General features: G+C 44.4%; 1 protein-coding gene across 2 annotated transcripts in view; it reads right to left on the bottom strand.

Annotated features, from left to right (window-relative positions):
• The window catches only part of CCDC60 (coiled-coil domain containing 60), a 639,895-nt gene that overhangs the window by 226,342 nt on the left and 399,184 nt on the right, over positions 1-14,369 (bottom strand). For both annotated transcript variants that reach the window (XM_085633209.1, XM_085633208.1), the window contains exon 6: positions 13,533-13,637. In XM_085633209.1, the coding sequence (XP_085489335.1) occupies positions 13,533-13,637 (105 nt within the window). The remainder of the gene's footprint in view (positions 1-13,532; positions 13,638-14,369) is intronic.

Genomic DNA, 14,369 nt, shown 5'->3' with positions numbered 1-14,369 from the left:
TAGTTAATGTTTATGGCCCCAATTATGATAACTCTGAGTTTTACTCCGCTCTGGCCGCACATTGTAGGCAATACATACACGCTAGAATGGTCTGGGGAGGTGACTTTAATTTCACATTCAACCCGAACATGGACCGCTCTTCGGGGCCGATGCGCCGCCCGGCGGCTGCTGCCTTGCACATGCAAGCGGAACTGACTAGACTTGACCTGGTGGATGTCTGGAGACACAGACATCCTGGGAAAGGGGGATATACGCACTACTCTGCATTCTATGACGTGCACACCAGAATCGACTACTGGTTAACATCACGGTCGCTGCTTACGGTTATTAAGGGGTGCGTGGTCTTACCACGTACACTGTCGGATCACTCCCCTCTTCTTTTGATACTGGATACTCCGGTCAAAAGAATCCCGCCGTTCACATGGCGGCTGCCACCCTACTCACTGTTAGATGAGGTATTTAGGGGCGAATTGGCGGAGGACATAGATACCTTCTTCGATAATAACTTGGGGTCTGTTCAGAGTTTCCACACGTTGTGGGACTTGTTCAAAGCATATATTCGTGGTATGGCTATGGCCAAGCACTCTAGTGTCCTTAAGTCCATACGGCAGAGGCTGAAGGCCCTGGAGACGCAGCTGGCGCAGTTAGAAGAGCAACATCGGATATCCGCGGATTCCGATGTTGCAGCTAGGATCCAAGAGTTGGTTTCTGAATACAATAGTGAAGCGGATAGGGAAGTGCAGCATATGGGCAAGTATGCTACGGCCCGCACATATGGGGAGGGTGAACGCCCGGGCTCCTTGCTAGCGAGGTCATCGACGAACTTGTCACCGCCGCAGGGGCAGTGGTTACTGGAGAGAGAGAGATTATTGACGAATTCAGGGATTACTATGCTGGACTTTATAAATCTCAGTCCTCTCAGATGGAAGAGGAAATAGAGGACTACCTCAGTTATATTAAAATGCCCTTTTTGTCCAACTCTCAGAGGGAATTTCTGATGCTGCCCATACAAAAGGATGAGATTCTGGAGGGAATGAGATCAGGCAGTGCCCCTGGGGCTGACGGGCTGACGGTGGCCTTTTACAAGGCCTTCAAGGATAAGGTCCTCCCGCATCTGATAACTCTCTTTGATGATATATGCCAGGAAGGTAGCATGCCTGACACTATGAGAGAGGCTCTGCTCGTCACCATCTTGAAACCCGGGACACCCCCCAACTTGTGCGGATCCTACAGACCGCTCTCCCTGATTAATGTAAACGCCAAGTTGTACGCCAAGGTCCTAGCTACGCGCTTGGCGCTGCTGGTGCCGGAGCTCGTGGCTCCGGAGCAGGCGGGCTTTATCCCGGCCAGAAATCTCACATATAATATCCGAACAGTACTGGGAACCATGCAGCATGTGCGCCCAGAGCGCAAAGCCTTAGCTCTTTTCCTGGACATGGAGAAGGCATTCGACTCTGTGGAATGGCCCTTTATGGTGAGGGTATTGAGGAAATTCGGACTGGGAGAGCCCTTTTTGCAGATGCTCGGTGCATTGTATTACCGACCCACTGCCAGGCTGAGAATAGGTGACCAGGTTATGGAGGCCTTCGAAGTTGGCAGTGGAACCAGGCAGGGCTGTCCCCTTTCCCCCCTCCTATATGCTCTAGTAGCGGAACCCTTGGCGTGCGCGATAAGAGAATACCATAGATTCGAGGGTATTAACTTTCCCACCTATAAGATCGGTATTTCAAAATACGCAGATGACACGCTGCTATACGTCCGGGATCCGGAGGAGAATCTCTCTTCTATATTGAGGGAGGTGGTCAAGTTTGGGGCCCTGTCTGGCCTCAAGGTGAACTGGAACAAGTCGCTAGCGTTCCCGCTGACACCGGTTACTTTGCCGATTCATATGGAATATCCACTGCAGTGGACGACAGATTCAATCCGATACTTGGGGATTCGGCTCCACAAGGATCCAGAGGTTCTACTCAGGGAAAACTACGGAGTGGCTTACGCCAACCTAGTTGAGGACGTAGAGGTGTGGAGTAGGCTTCCCCTGTCTCTGCTGGGCAGAATAGCCATCATGAAAATGGTGGTTTTGCCAAGATTCTTGTTCCTATTCAATAACATCCCTATAGTGCTGTCCAAGGCCTTTTTCACGCAGTTGACCCAAACCCTTATTAAGCTGGCCTGGGGTGGTAAACAGCCTAGAGTTCAGTGGAAGGTGTTAACACTGCCGAGACCGAGGGGGGCACTGGACAAGATCAGGACTCTAGGGGCGCACGATTGTGAGGGATGCTGGAGCGTCAGTTGGGACGGATGCCCGCACGTAGAGGGTGTGGACAGGTACACTTCAGATCTGACTGTCACGCTCTCAAAGGGGTCACTCGGGGTGTGAATGAGTAACGCAAGGTTGTATACAGACTGAATGCGGGGAGGTGCTATCACTGGTTACTGCTAGGCAGAAGGACTGAGGACGCATGTACATGTAGATGGGGGGAAGGAGGAGACAGCTAGCGAGCGGTGGGTGGGGTGAGTGGTTGGGGTTAGTGATATGATTAGAACCTACAGGGACTACGCCAGGTTTGCAGGCGCAGGTGGATAATTTTATACTTCTCATTCATAAACGCATGGCTGTAACATAGACTGGGGACTAGTGCAACCTCTATTCGAAGTTGCGATCATGCCCGGACTATTGTGTATGATGTTTTATTGAGACGCCGTCGGTCCTCCGGGATGTCGGCTAAATGGCCGTGTAAGAGATAACTTAACTGCCCGACTGGACGGCTGAGTCCTCCCACTGCTACGTGGATAGTCGGCGGTCTGCCCTGTACACTTCCTATACGTAAATAAAGGTTTTTGAAAAGTTAAAAAAACAAAAAAGTGGCCTGAGGAGGGGGCAACACAGCCCCCCTCCTAAAGAATAAAAAAATTAAAAAAAGGCCATGACCTGGGGGTTGGGGTCCCCGGGGCCGATTAAGGCCTTGGGAGGGCCAAATTAATTTTTTTCAACAACAAAAAATTAGGGTGCAGGCCCTGGGGGATGGGGTCCCCAGGGCTAATAAATTAGAAAAAGAAAGGGGGCCACACAGCCCTCCTTCTTATAAATAAATAAATAAAAGACTGGCATCGCACCGGAGGTCACGCCCCCTCCTTGCAGCACTCTGCAAACGCGTCCCCTGGCCTGTTGTAAGTTGAGGAATTAATTCCCCTTCAATACTGAGGGTCCCTGAGGGCCAACTAGCCCAACAGGTATCTCCAGTATGCGCCAGGGAGCTGCGTTGCAGACAGGTGTTCTGAGGCCACGCCCCTTTTTACACCTCCATGCAACGCAGCTCTGTGGCGCTTACTGGAGGTACCTAGTGGGCTAGTTTGACCCTAGGGACCCTTAGGATTCAAGGGGACTTAATCTCTCAACTCAGAACGCCCACAGGCCCTGTGGCGCATTTTTAAGTTGGGGAAATAATTCCCTTTCAATCCTGAGGGACACTGGGGTCCAACTAGCCCACCAGGTGCTTCCAGTAAGCACCACTGCTCTGCGTTGCAGAGAGGTGGTGCAGGCCGTGCCACTTTTTACACCTCTCTGCAACGCAACTCTGTGGTGCTTACTGGAGGTACCTAGTGGTCTAGTTGGATCCTAGGGACCCTCAGGATTCAAGGGGACTTAATCTCCCAACTTAAAACGGCTACAGGGCGTGTTTACACAGTGGGGAAGGGAGGGGACGGGGCATGAGGTGACGTGTTCAAACACGCCCTGTGGTGCGTTTTAAGAGGTAGTTTTAATCCCCTTCCCTATTATATACTAGCGGCTTACAGAGGAGGTCATGCTAATCACAGGGGGACCCCAACACATAGTGTGCCCTAGTGTATGTAGGTGTTTTCACTGTATTCTGAGTGTCTTTTAACATAGCACTGGCTCTAGGACTGGTTAGTCAGACTCAGTTATCACCAGTATCCGTCTGAAAAAGTTGAGGGTACAGGATGATTTTGCAACAAGGCTTGTTTCTGCTCTTCTGTTTGTTCTTTCTGCATGTTATACTTCTTCCTGCACTTTTCTTCGTCTTTGAGGACTTCTGTTGCTTCTTTCTGCATTTGTTTTTTTTCTTTCTCTGCGTTTTTCCTTCTTTCTTCACATGTCCTATCTCTGTAGCCATAGCTAGAAATTAGCATTTAAAAAACCTTTGAAATGCACTGAAAAAAACATAGGTTTCAGGCACGTTATAGCTAGGAATTAGCATTTAAAAAACCTTAGAAATTCACTGAAAAAACCATAGGTTTCAGGAGCGTTATAGTTAGCTGGACTTTTCACTCGTACAAAACCATAGAAATTCCCCCGTTATAGTTAGTTCAGCTAACTATAACTCGCGTGCCCGCAATGCACTGCTGATGACGTCACATATTACATCACTCATGACATGGTCAGTGACATCACTCATGACATCACTCATGACATCACTGATGACATCATCCTTGTGATAGAGTGGCAGACCTCCTCTCCCCCTAATATAACCTTTGATACACACATTCAAAAATAGAAATTAAAATTTTCAAAACAATGGACATACCAATACCAGTTACAACAACCTATTCAGTAATTGTAAGATCCACATCCACATCCAATCATTCACCAACAGTCCTATACAGTCACTCATACATGTACTCACTCATCATATGTACTCATACACCTATACATCCTGTTACACAACGCCACTCATCCATAAAGTTACTCACACACATAGTCACTCATGCTAATAAAGAATCAAACATCCGTTTACCTGCATATACAGTTATACACACCACCACCACACTTACTTCTACAGAAGCTTACGCATACTTAGTCTTTTTAACAATCACTTATAGAAACACATACTTATTCATACAGGAACTCTTTCAATCTCTCACTCTCACATATACTCACTTATATACACCAATAGTCACATATACTAGTTTAAAACATATGTAGTTACTCATAGAGACACTATTGAGACAGTCATTCACTCACTAACACACCCATGCACACACTCATCCACCCATACAGTCCTGCACACATGCTGTCTTCAACACATACAAACAGTGAGTCACTCATTCATGCACCTATGCACTACGTAATACCCCCACACCGAACCATACAGACATCAGACACTTATACTGATACTCAAAAAACCAACTAATAACCTATATAGACACTCATGTAGCTACTCACCAAACCATGCAGCCACTTATACACAAAGTGAGAGACTGATACAGATATTTACATATTTAAACATTACTCACTATGCCATGTATTCACTAAGATACACTTAATCAGTCAGTTATACTATCAATTTTTCAAAAACAAATCATCCATTTAGACACTTATATACCCATTTATTCTTCCATCGACCTTGAGATATACATATATAAAACATATGTAATTTTCAGAAAAACACACATTCACTGGATGATGTCATCAGTGATGTCATCAGTGATGTCATCAGTGATGTCATGAGTGATGTCACTGACCATGTCATGAGTGATGTAATATGTGACGTCATCAGCAGTGCATTGAGGGCGCGCGAGTTATAGTTAGCTGAACTAACTATAACGGGGGAATTTCTATGGTTTTGTACGAGTGAAAAGTCCAGCTAACTATAACGCCCCTGAAACCTATGTTTTTTTCAGTGAATTTCTAAGGTTTTTTAATTTTAAATGCTAATTCCTAGCTATAACGTGCCTGAAACCTATGTTTTTTCAGTGAATATATATATATATATATATATATATATATATATATTCACTTAAAAAACCATAGGTTTCACACATGTTATAGTTAGCTGGACATTTCACTCGTGAAAAACCATTGAAATTCCCCCGTTACAGTTAGTGCAGGCAACTATAACTCACGCGACCGCAATCCTCGGCTGATGACGTCAGATATTACATCACTGATGACATATGTGTCTTTCTGAAAAAAAAATATTTGTAATATATGTATAGCTAAAGATTAATGGAAGAAGACATGGGTAAATAGGTGTCTAAATACAGTGATGTAATATCCGACGTCATCAGCAGAGGATTGCGGTCGCGTGAGTTATAGTTGCCTGCACTAACTATAACGGGGGAATTTCAATGGTTTTTCACGAGTGAAATGTCCAGCTAACTATAACATGTGTGAAACCTATGGTTTTTTAAGTGAATTTGCAAGGTTTTTTAAATGCTAATTCCTAACTATAACGTGTGTGAAACCTATGGTTTTTTCAGTGAATATATATATATATATATTCACTGAAAAAACCATAGGTTTCACACATGTTATAGTTAGCTGGAAATTTTACTGATAAAAAACCAATGAAATTCCCCTGTTATAGTTACTGTAGGCAACTATAACTCACGCGACCGCAATCCTCTGCTGATGCTAATACTGTATTTAGACACTTATTTGCCCATGTCTTCTTCCATTAAATCTTAGCTCTACATATATTACAAATATTTTTTTTTCATAAAGACACATATGTCATCAGCAGAGGATTACGGTCGCGTGAGTTGTAGTTGCCTACAGTAACTATAACGGGGGAATTTCATTGGTTTTTTATCAGTAAAATTTCCAGCTAACTATAACATGTGTGAAACCTATGGTTTTTTCAGTGAATTTGCAAGGTTTTTTAAATGCTAATTCCTAACTATACCGTGTGTGAAACTCATGGTTTTTTCAGTGAATTTGTACGGTTTTTTAAATGCAAATTGTTTTTTGACATTTTTTTGTAAACCTATGTATAAAATAATGCATTATGGAAAGGTTTTTTTTTTTTATGCTTTTTTTTCCTTGCGCGTTCGGTAAGCTGACGGTACGCGCTCCGTACGTCATAAGTACGGTGCGCGTACATAATAGGATACGCGTACCGTAAGCTGACGCTACGTGCTCAGCACTTCATAAGTACACCGCGCCTACGTGATACGTGCGTGACGTACGCGTACACGCGGAAGCAACGTCGCGGTTACGCAGGGGCGTGTAATGCGCATGCGCGAGTGCATCTTACGTACGCACTCCGTAAGCGCTCCGTAAGCGTCACGTTTGCGCATGCGTACTTTTTTACGAGCGCGTACCGTGAGCTTACGGAGCGCGCACGGTAGGTCATGTGATCCACAAAGAACACTTTTCATTGGTTGAAATTACTTTCAGTTCCAGAAACTTCCAACACCACACCCATTCCCCTCATTACTGCTTGAAAGAACACTTTTCATTGGTTGAAAGTACTTTCAGTTCCAGAAACTTCCCACACCACACCCGTTCCCCTCATTACTGCTTGTGATTCTCTAGGAGCAGGAGCTGAATTGTCTTTGGGATACAATGGCAGAACAGCAGACCTCTTCTGAGAGTGAGGCTAGCAGCACCACCATCATCCAGAGAAGGAGGAAACAGAAGACTTCTTTTGTATGGGAGTATTTTACTTTTCCAGAGGGGGACAAAAAGGTCAATGCTCCACTGGTCACTTGCACACTTTGTGACCGTGTTTTATCAAGAGGAAATCCTAGGAAAAAGTATTCCTTTGGAAATCACTCTATGATGAGACACCTTAGGGATAGACATCCCAGGACCTTTGCTCGACATACTGGAGAAAACTCTTCAGTAAGTCACCAGAGCCCAGCCTCAGAAGCTCAGCCGAGTACATCATCGGCAGCTCAGCTGAGCCCTTCCTCTGAGGTGGGAGCATCACCTTCTTCTGCTCCTCTGGATCTTAACCCTCGATTTGGGAGGGTTGTAATGAGGTGTATAACATGTTCTGGTCTTATTGTTTTTGGGGAGACCAGTGTTCCCCTTATTAACAATAAGATAGACCAGCACGTTTGTAGACGCTCATAATATTCCCATTCTTTCTTTTCTCCATCCCTCTATGAACCCAACGGCTCTTTTAAGAGCCAACCTTACCTCACAATTTTTTTTTTTTTTTTAAGCTTTCCTTTTTGGAAAGTTTTTTTAACCGTGCGCGCACGGTACGCGTAATTCCGCGAATTTCGCGAAATTTCTCCATTTACGCCGTGCGCATACGCTGCGCGCATTCGGCGATTTTTAAAAAAAAAATTTAATTAATTTTTTGCCCTTGGGGGTCCTTCTGAGACCCCCTGACAAAGGCTAGGGGGTCAGGAACTGTCCAGCCTGCCCCTTTTCACGTTATCCACCTTTGTTTTACACCCCCTCGGACTGCGAGAGAGAAAATGGTGGCCGCTGCTTCCTGGTTTCGACCGATTCGAATGTTTACTAAGATCTAACAGCCAATCAGAATCGCGCTCGCGCACGGCGGCGTGCGCGTACGGTAAGCGCACCGTAAGCGCACCGTAAGCTGCCACAGATATATATATTGATTTAAATGCTATTTTCTCAGGAACTACTGAACAGATTTACACCAGACCTACAAAAGGCACTTCCTTGACCTGGAGACTACCTCTCTGCCAAATTTCAAGGAACTCTGTTCAGCCGTTCGGGCTGTAGCTGTGTCTAAAGGTCCTATGGAAAAATGCATGGGAAAAACACATTTTGGGACCCCCCTTTTATCTCAGCCCCCGCTTGACGAATCCCCCCGAGACTTTCAGGGTAGGAGCGGAGCGTAGCGCCCCACCTATTTTGAAAATTTCGCGATGATTCGTCGACCGGCACCAAAGTTATTCAAAATAGAATGTTGCGGTTTTCCTATGGAAACAGGGTCCTAACTATAACTACCTACTGGCGACCGCCAGTAGGCAATATATATATATATATATATATATATACATATATATATATATATATATATATATATATATATATATATAACCGCTCCCCTGCACCTTTTAAACGGATCACTCAATGGCGGGTGCTGCTCCCACGGTGGTGCCCCGTGTTTTATATCCTGCTCCAAAAACCCTCTCTCCCATCCGGGAAGAAAGCAGCAGCACTCACGGGTTTCGGTTGTTGGCCAGTTTATTACATAGTGCTTCACAGACGCGTTTCGGGTTCTCCCTTCGTCAGTGTGTTACAATTAGCATAGTGCGGCGCCATTTTTTAAATATCACATTTCTGGGGAAGTGCGAGCAAAGAAGGACAATTACGGACCTAAGTTTGGGCGCCATCTTAGAGTGTGCAAAGACAGCATTGAACGTGTACGTGATATTTGCAATTATACTATATACACATTAATGAACATTTCACTATCATGATCAATCTCAAATGGCAAATATTATATCATGTCGATACTTTACCAAACTTACATGTTATCATGCATTCCTCGATTTCTTAATTAATATTAACTCAAGCTTCTTGCACCTCATTTTTACAGATCTTGCCGTGGATCGGCTAATGGCGGTTCCCCTATACTAAACCGCCCTGTCCTTCATAATGCTCTTCAATCTGGCCGTATATCGGCTAATTAAAACCCATCAATGTTTTACCAGTTTAAGAAGTATCAGATATTTACAATGTTATATTTCTCATTTGGAGTTGCTTTTACCTTATATCAGTATCCTAGGTCCCTAGGTGTACTGTTAACTCCTCACCACTGTTCAGTCCGTTTGGAGTTTTTGTTTGTAGATCAATTATAAACCTTGACTCCAATCTTCTCAGTTTAAGTACTCTATCCCCACCTCTAATATGGAGTGGTACATAATCGAGCCCAAAATATTGGAGTAAATTCCTATTGCTGTTATGTTTTATAGCAAAGTGTCTCGCCACTGGATAACTCATATCCTTATTGGTAATTGCACGCATGTGCTCTAAAACCCTTATCTTTACACTATGTATAGTACTACCGATGTACCTTAACTTACAAGGGCACATCAGGCAGTAGACCACATGTGTTGTTCCAACAGTTCTAAACTCCCTTTGATTAGCGCTTCATCACACTTGGCGTCCTCTTCGTAGCACGCAAACAGAATGGCATACATGTCTTCACTATGTCGTTAATTGTACTTTATGCTTCTCTTCTGTAATGTATGGTTACATGTGATCAGTGAGGACGCCGGTCAACATGAATCAAATTAAAAACTCAGTAAACACATTTAAACAGAACGGGTGATAGTTCTCCTTTAACAAGTAAAATCTATATAACTTGAGGCTAAAAGCAGGGGTGCATCCTCACCCCATTACTTTTCATTCTCTATATAGCTGACAGCAATAGAGCCCACACGAGTAAACTTGGAGTAATGCCCATCCAACTTCTGATGTATGCAGACGGCATTGTCATATATTTAACATATATTAAATCTGCTGGGATCATCCTGTGCTGCTACTAACCTAAGCTTAAACCATAAAGAGCCCAACGTCCTACACAATAGCAAAAGGGTTAGCTAGAAGGGTGGGTGGGTATAAATAGTGATCCTATCAACCCCTCTGGCAGCTAGAAATACCTGGATCCATGGTTTAACACTAAATGTTCCCTCTCTAGACAATTTGAGGAATTAAAATTCAAAGACAGTAGCCTACCTACATCTTCCTTGAGCTTCTCAACAGCTATTGAGGCTCAGTTTAAACAACATATTTCAGATGATTAAAGCTAAGTACATTCCATTCCTTTGATATGTCTGTGAAATATTCCCTTCTTTCCAGATCGATAAATTGAGCACAGCATGGTGCACCCTCTTCAGAACAACAGGTGAAGCCCAAATCAGGTGAGAATTTAATCTGTAAAAGCAATCATTTTAGCAGGTAGGCCGCCATTTTCCTCCTGGTAAAGTTACAAGAGAGCCAAAGAGGGTTCGTTAAGATTGTTCTTCTGGAGAGAATTATGGATCTGTCACGATTTAAAACACTCCCATAGTGAAAATCAGTAGTGGCCGGCATGGGTACCGGGTGGGGTTGCGGTGCGGGGGAGCGGGAGTCCGCGTGGAGGGGGGGGGACACGCGGGGTGGGCAAGGGGGGTTATCACGTGGGGAGGGCAGGGGGGGTTGGTTGGGCGATGGGGGAGGGGGACATGGGGGGTCATAATTAAAAACCTACCTTTCCGCCGGGTCCCACGTCTTCAGTGCTCCTGCTCTCCTGCCTCCAACAGGAACAGGAACAGGAAGCAGGCAGCCAGGCTACCTCCCCTAAGCGAATCACAATGCTGCATGCAGCTTTTGTGGTTGGTCTGGAGTGCCGTGACACAGCGCTCTGCCAGGGGCAATACAGGTGTGCATGTTCTCCATGCAGACTTCAATGCACTTGAAACTAAACACCCTCAAGACTTAAATTCCTCCTAATCGCTCCCCCCAACCAAACAACTTACAGCGCTCAACTGCCAGCCTCAAGTTATCGACTCAGCAAGATCGCTAGGAATAATACTTGACAGGAATGTAAACATGCAGAAACATACCAATGCCGCAACAAAAAGAGCAAGATCCTCCCTCAATTCAGTGGCCAGGTTCATCATGGGTACTAAAAGAAACCGCCACATTTCCGCTGACCTTAGAGCTCTCAATTGGCTACCATTCGAAGCAAGAATTCAACTAAAAATATCTTGTATGACTCACAAAGCCCTTCACCACAATACCCTGGGATATTTGGCCCAGAAACTAGAGCTCTCATGTGGTGACAGATCCTCCAGAAGTTCCAACACTCTTCTTATGAAACCACAACGGTTTGACAAAAAGAAAAAACATACAACCGGGCCTTCTCTGGAATCGCCCCAAAGATCTGGAATGGACTGCCCCCAGAAACCAGACTGAACCCCTCTACTGCCTCTTTCAGGAAAGAAGTGAAGTCTCTGCTCATGAGTAAACTTACATAAACAACTAATCCAACCCACAGAACGGATGTTTTCCTACTTCGTTTTAAATGACTTAGTATTTTTTGTCTTTGCGCACACACCTCTGTAACTATCTATAGCAGGACATAATTATGGCATCCATTTGACTTTTATTCTTTTGTTTACCCCTGTAAAGCACACTGATACCCGCAAGGGTCATATTCACGCTATATAAAACCTTCAAAATAAAAAAATAAAAATAAACATCCTCTCTCTGTCCTTTTTTTTGTACTCTCTTGCAGGCTCCATTTTATCCCTGCCTTCTACCTCAGTTATTGTTGTTCGGTCTTCGCTTCTCCCTTCTTTCCCCCATTTTCTGACTCTCTTTCTCTTCTTCTGGGTCAAAGTCTGATGATTAAAAATAATTCCGGGTCACCAAAACAAAAGCGCTGGTGGACCCCACCTGCAAACACTGGATTAAATTAGGCACTGGTGATGCTATTCGCTGCTATGTCCAATATGAAAAACCTGTGTCTTCAATCTAAACTAGATCAAAATATAACTAAATAAGCTCAAAATAAATTGTGTTAGTGGAATTGTTAGCACTTAGAATTACTTGACATTATACCGAAGGTAATAACTTGTTTTAGCACTATATGCTTACATTGTACATTTTGAAAAGAAGTATGCAATATTCCTGTCACCAGTTCTCTGTGGTTAGAATGGTATCATTGTTGGACAATCTCATTACAGCAAAGGCAGCAAGATATTTTAAGCCTGAATTGGATGCCATCTTTTTTGAACACTGACATTTGTTTTGCTTCCCGCCATCTGTTGTCACAGACGCAGGGGAGAGACAGCTCAACCCCGGTAAGTCACCAGTGTAGTACAAGGAAGGCTGCTTTAAAGAGAAACTAAAAATAACAATCCCTGCCAACACCATCCAGCCTGATCACCTCTTTTTCACTAATACAATACACATAACTAACAACCAACCCATCCTTTGAAACTCCCATGCATAAGCATCCAAACTCAACATTTTTAAAACTCTCACATATCTTTTTACCTTAATCATTATCAGTCTACCCATCCTAACGTCACCTTCCTTTTATTCCTTGCCTCCACCGCACTCCTAGCGCCTTGACCCATCACCGGTACCCATGCCGTTCCTTACCACAACAACTCAGCTCTAATACACCCAACTTCTCCGAACTGACTAAACTGCTGAGGGTCCAAGCCAAGTCTCCGGTTACCCCTCAAAATAGTCATTGATCTGTAACATAACTCCTTTCTTGAACTGCAAACCAGTCCCAACAGCGGCAATGACTCTACAAACACCACCCCATTTCTCAATTAAAGCTTGTTTAGCTAAAGTAATCCATGTTCATCACACCCAAAGCCATGGAAGTCCTCCCCCCGCTATACAGCCAATAACACGTCAAGAAGGAGGGGGCGAAAATAGAAGAGGACAACATTTTCTTCAGGACTCACAGTTGCCCAGTGGAAAGGATACTGACCATTCACCAGAACTCCCAGCCCTCAGTCACAACGCAATCTCCTAACCACACGTGTCCGCACACCATGGCACTTGCATGAAAGGCCCATAGCGAGACCTCGCCGGCCTCCTCTCCCCATGTAAATATCCACACTGTCTGGTTACTATGTTGACTAACACTCATAAACTGCCTTTAACATTTGAGGTACTACTAGCAGTTAGTCCACCGCCATTTTGAGATGTATTATTTGTGTACAAAAAAAGAGTTGACAAAACTATGTGTGGAAATGAAATGCCGAAGTCTTCGTATCGCAAGAGTCACCTTTGCTATACGAGACTTTACATTCCTGTGCACCAGTTAAAATGATCTGACTAGGTTACTTACTTTATGTTCCAGCAGCTAGACACTGGCCGCATTGCACTGAAGGGCTCTAGGTACAGAGCTTCCAGGAGCCAGTGTAGGGCACAGAGCTGACGGAAGAGAGGTTCCCTGCAAAACAGAGAAACAGAGCTTTGACAAAGAAAGATTTCAACTTACCATTCCTAAGATCCAGGATATTAACATGCGGAATGGGGTCTTAATAGAGCAATTCAAAGAGCAGAAACAGAAACAATTCAGACACCCTCATATAACATATTCCCTTCTGCCAGGGCACTGGTGGGATGTACTCCGCTGCCCTAGCTGACTGCAGTTGGCCATATTTAGAGCGGTCTCCCAATCAGGCAAAAATCTCTAGGTGGCACATCTTCTGAAGCATTCCAACCCATCATTCTTTTGACCGCCATTCCTCCTTAGTTTGGACCCAGCCATCTGCAAATCTCTCCAAACCCTGCTGTGATAGAAACAGTCAAACCCACACTGACAGGTGTTGCAGTTCAGGGATTTGACCAGAACCACAGTTCAGGGATTTGACCAGAACCACAGAAGTTTTGTCGAAGTGCTGAAGTTGGCATTAGAAGCCAAGTGTCCAGCTACCAAAGTCGGCAATATAGCTACAAATGCACACGGGCAGAAAGTGGATTGTTATTACTGAGAATGAGAGGTGCCAGGTGAATTTCACATGAAATTCAACTGGGTCTTCTTTTTCTTAATAACAAGAATCTTCTTTCTGCCAGTGTGCTCTTGTAGCGGATTTTCACCTGTAACTATAGTCATCAGGTATTCACTGGCAACACTGCTGCCAGTGTCTTGGGGCCGCAGTTGGTCCTCTTTGATCCCTGT

This window comes from Triturus cristatus, chromosome 11, assembly GCF_964204655.1.
Source record: "Triturus cristatus chromosome 11, aTriCri1.1, whole genome shotgun sequence".
NCBI lineage: Eukaryota > Metazoa > Chordata > Amphibia > Caudata > Salamandridae > Triturus > Triturus cristatus.
Note: the sequence above shows the minus strand (reverse complement) of the source record. Positions and strands in the feature narration are given on the sequence as shown.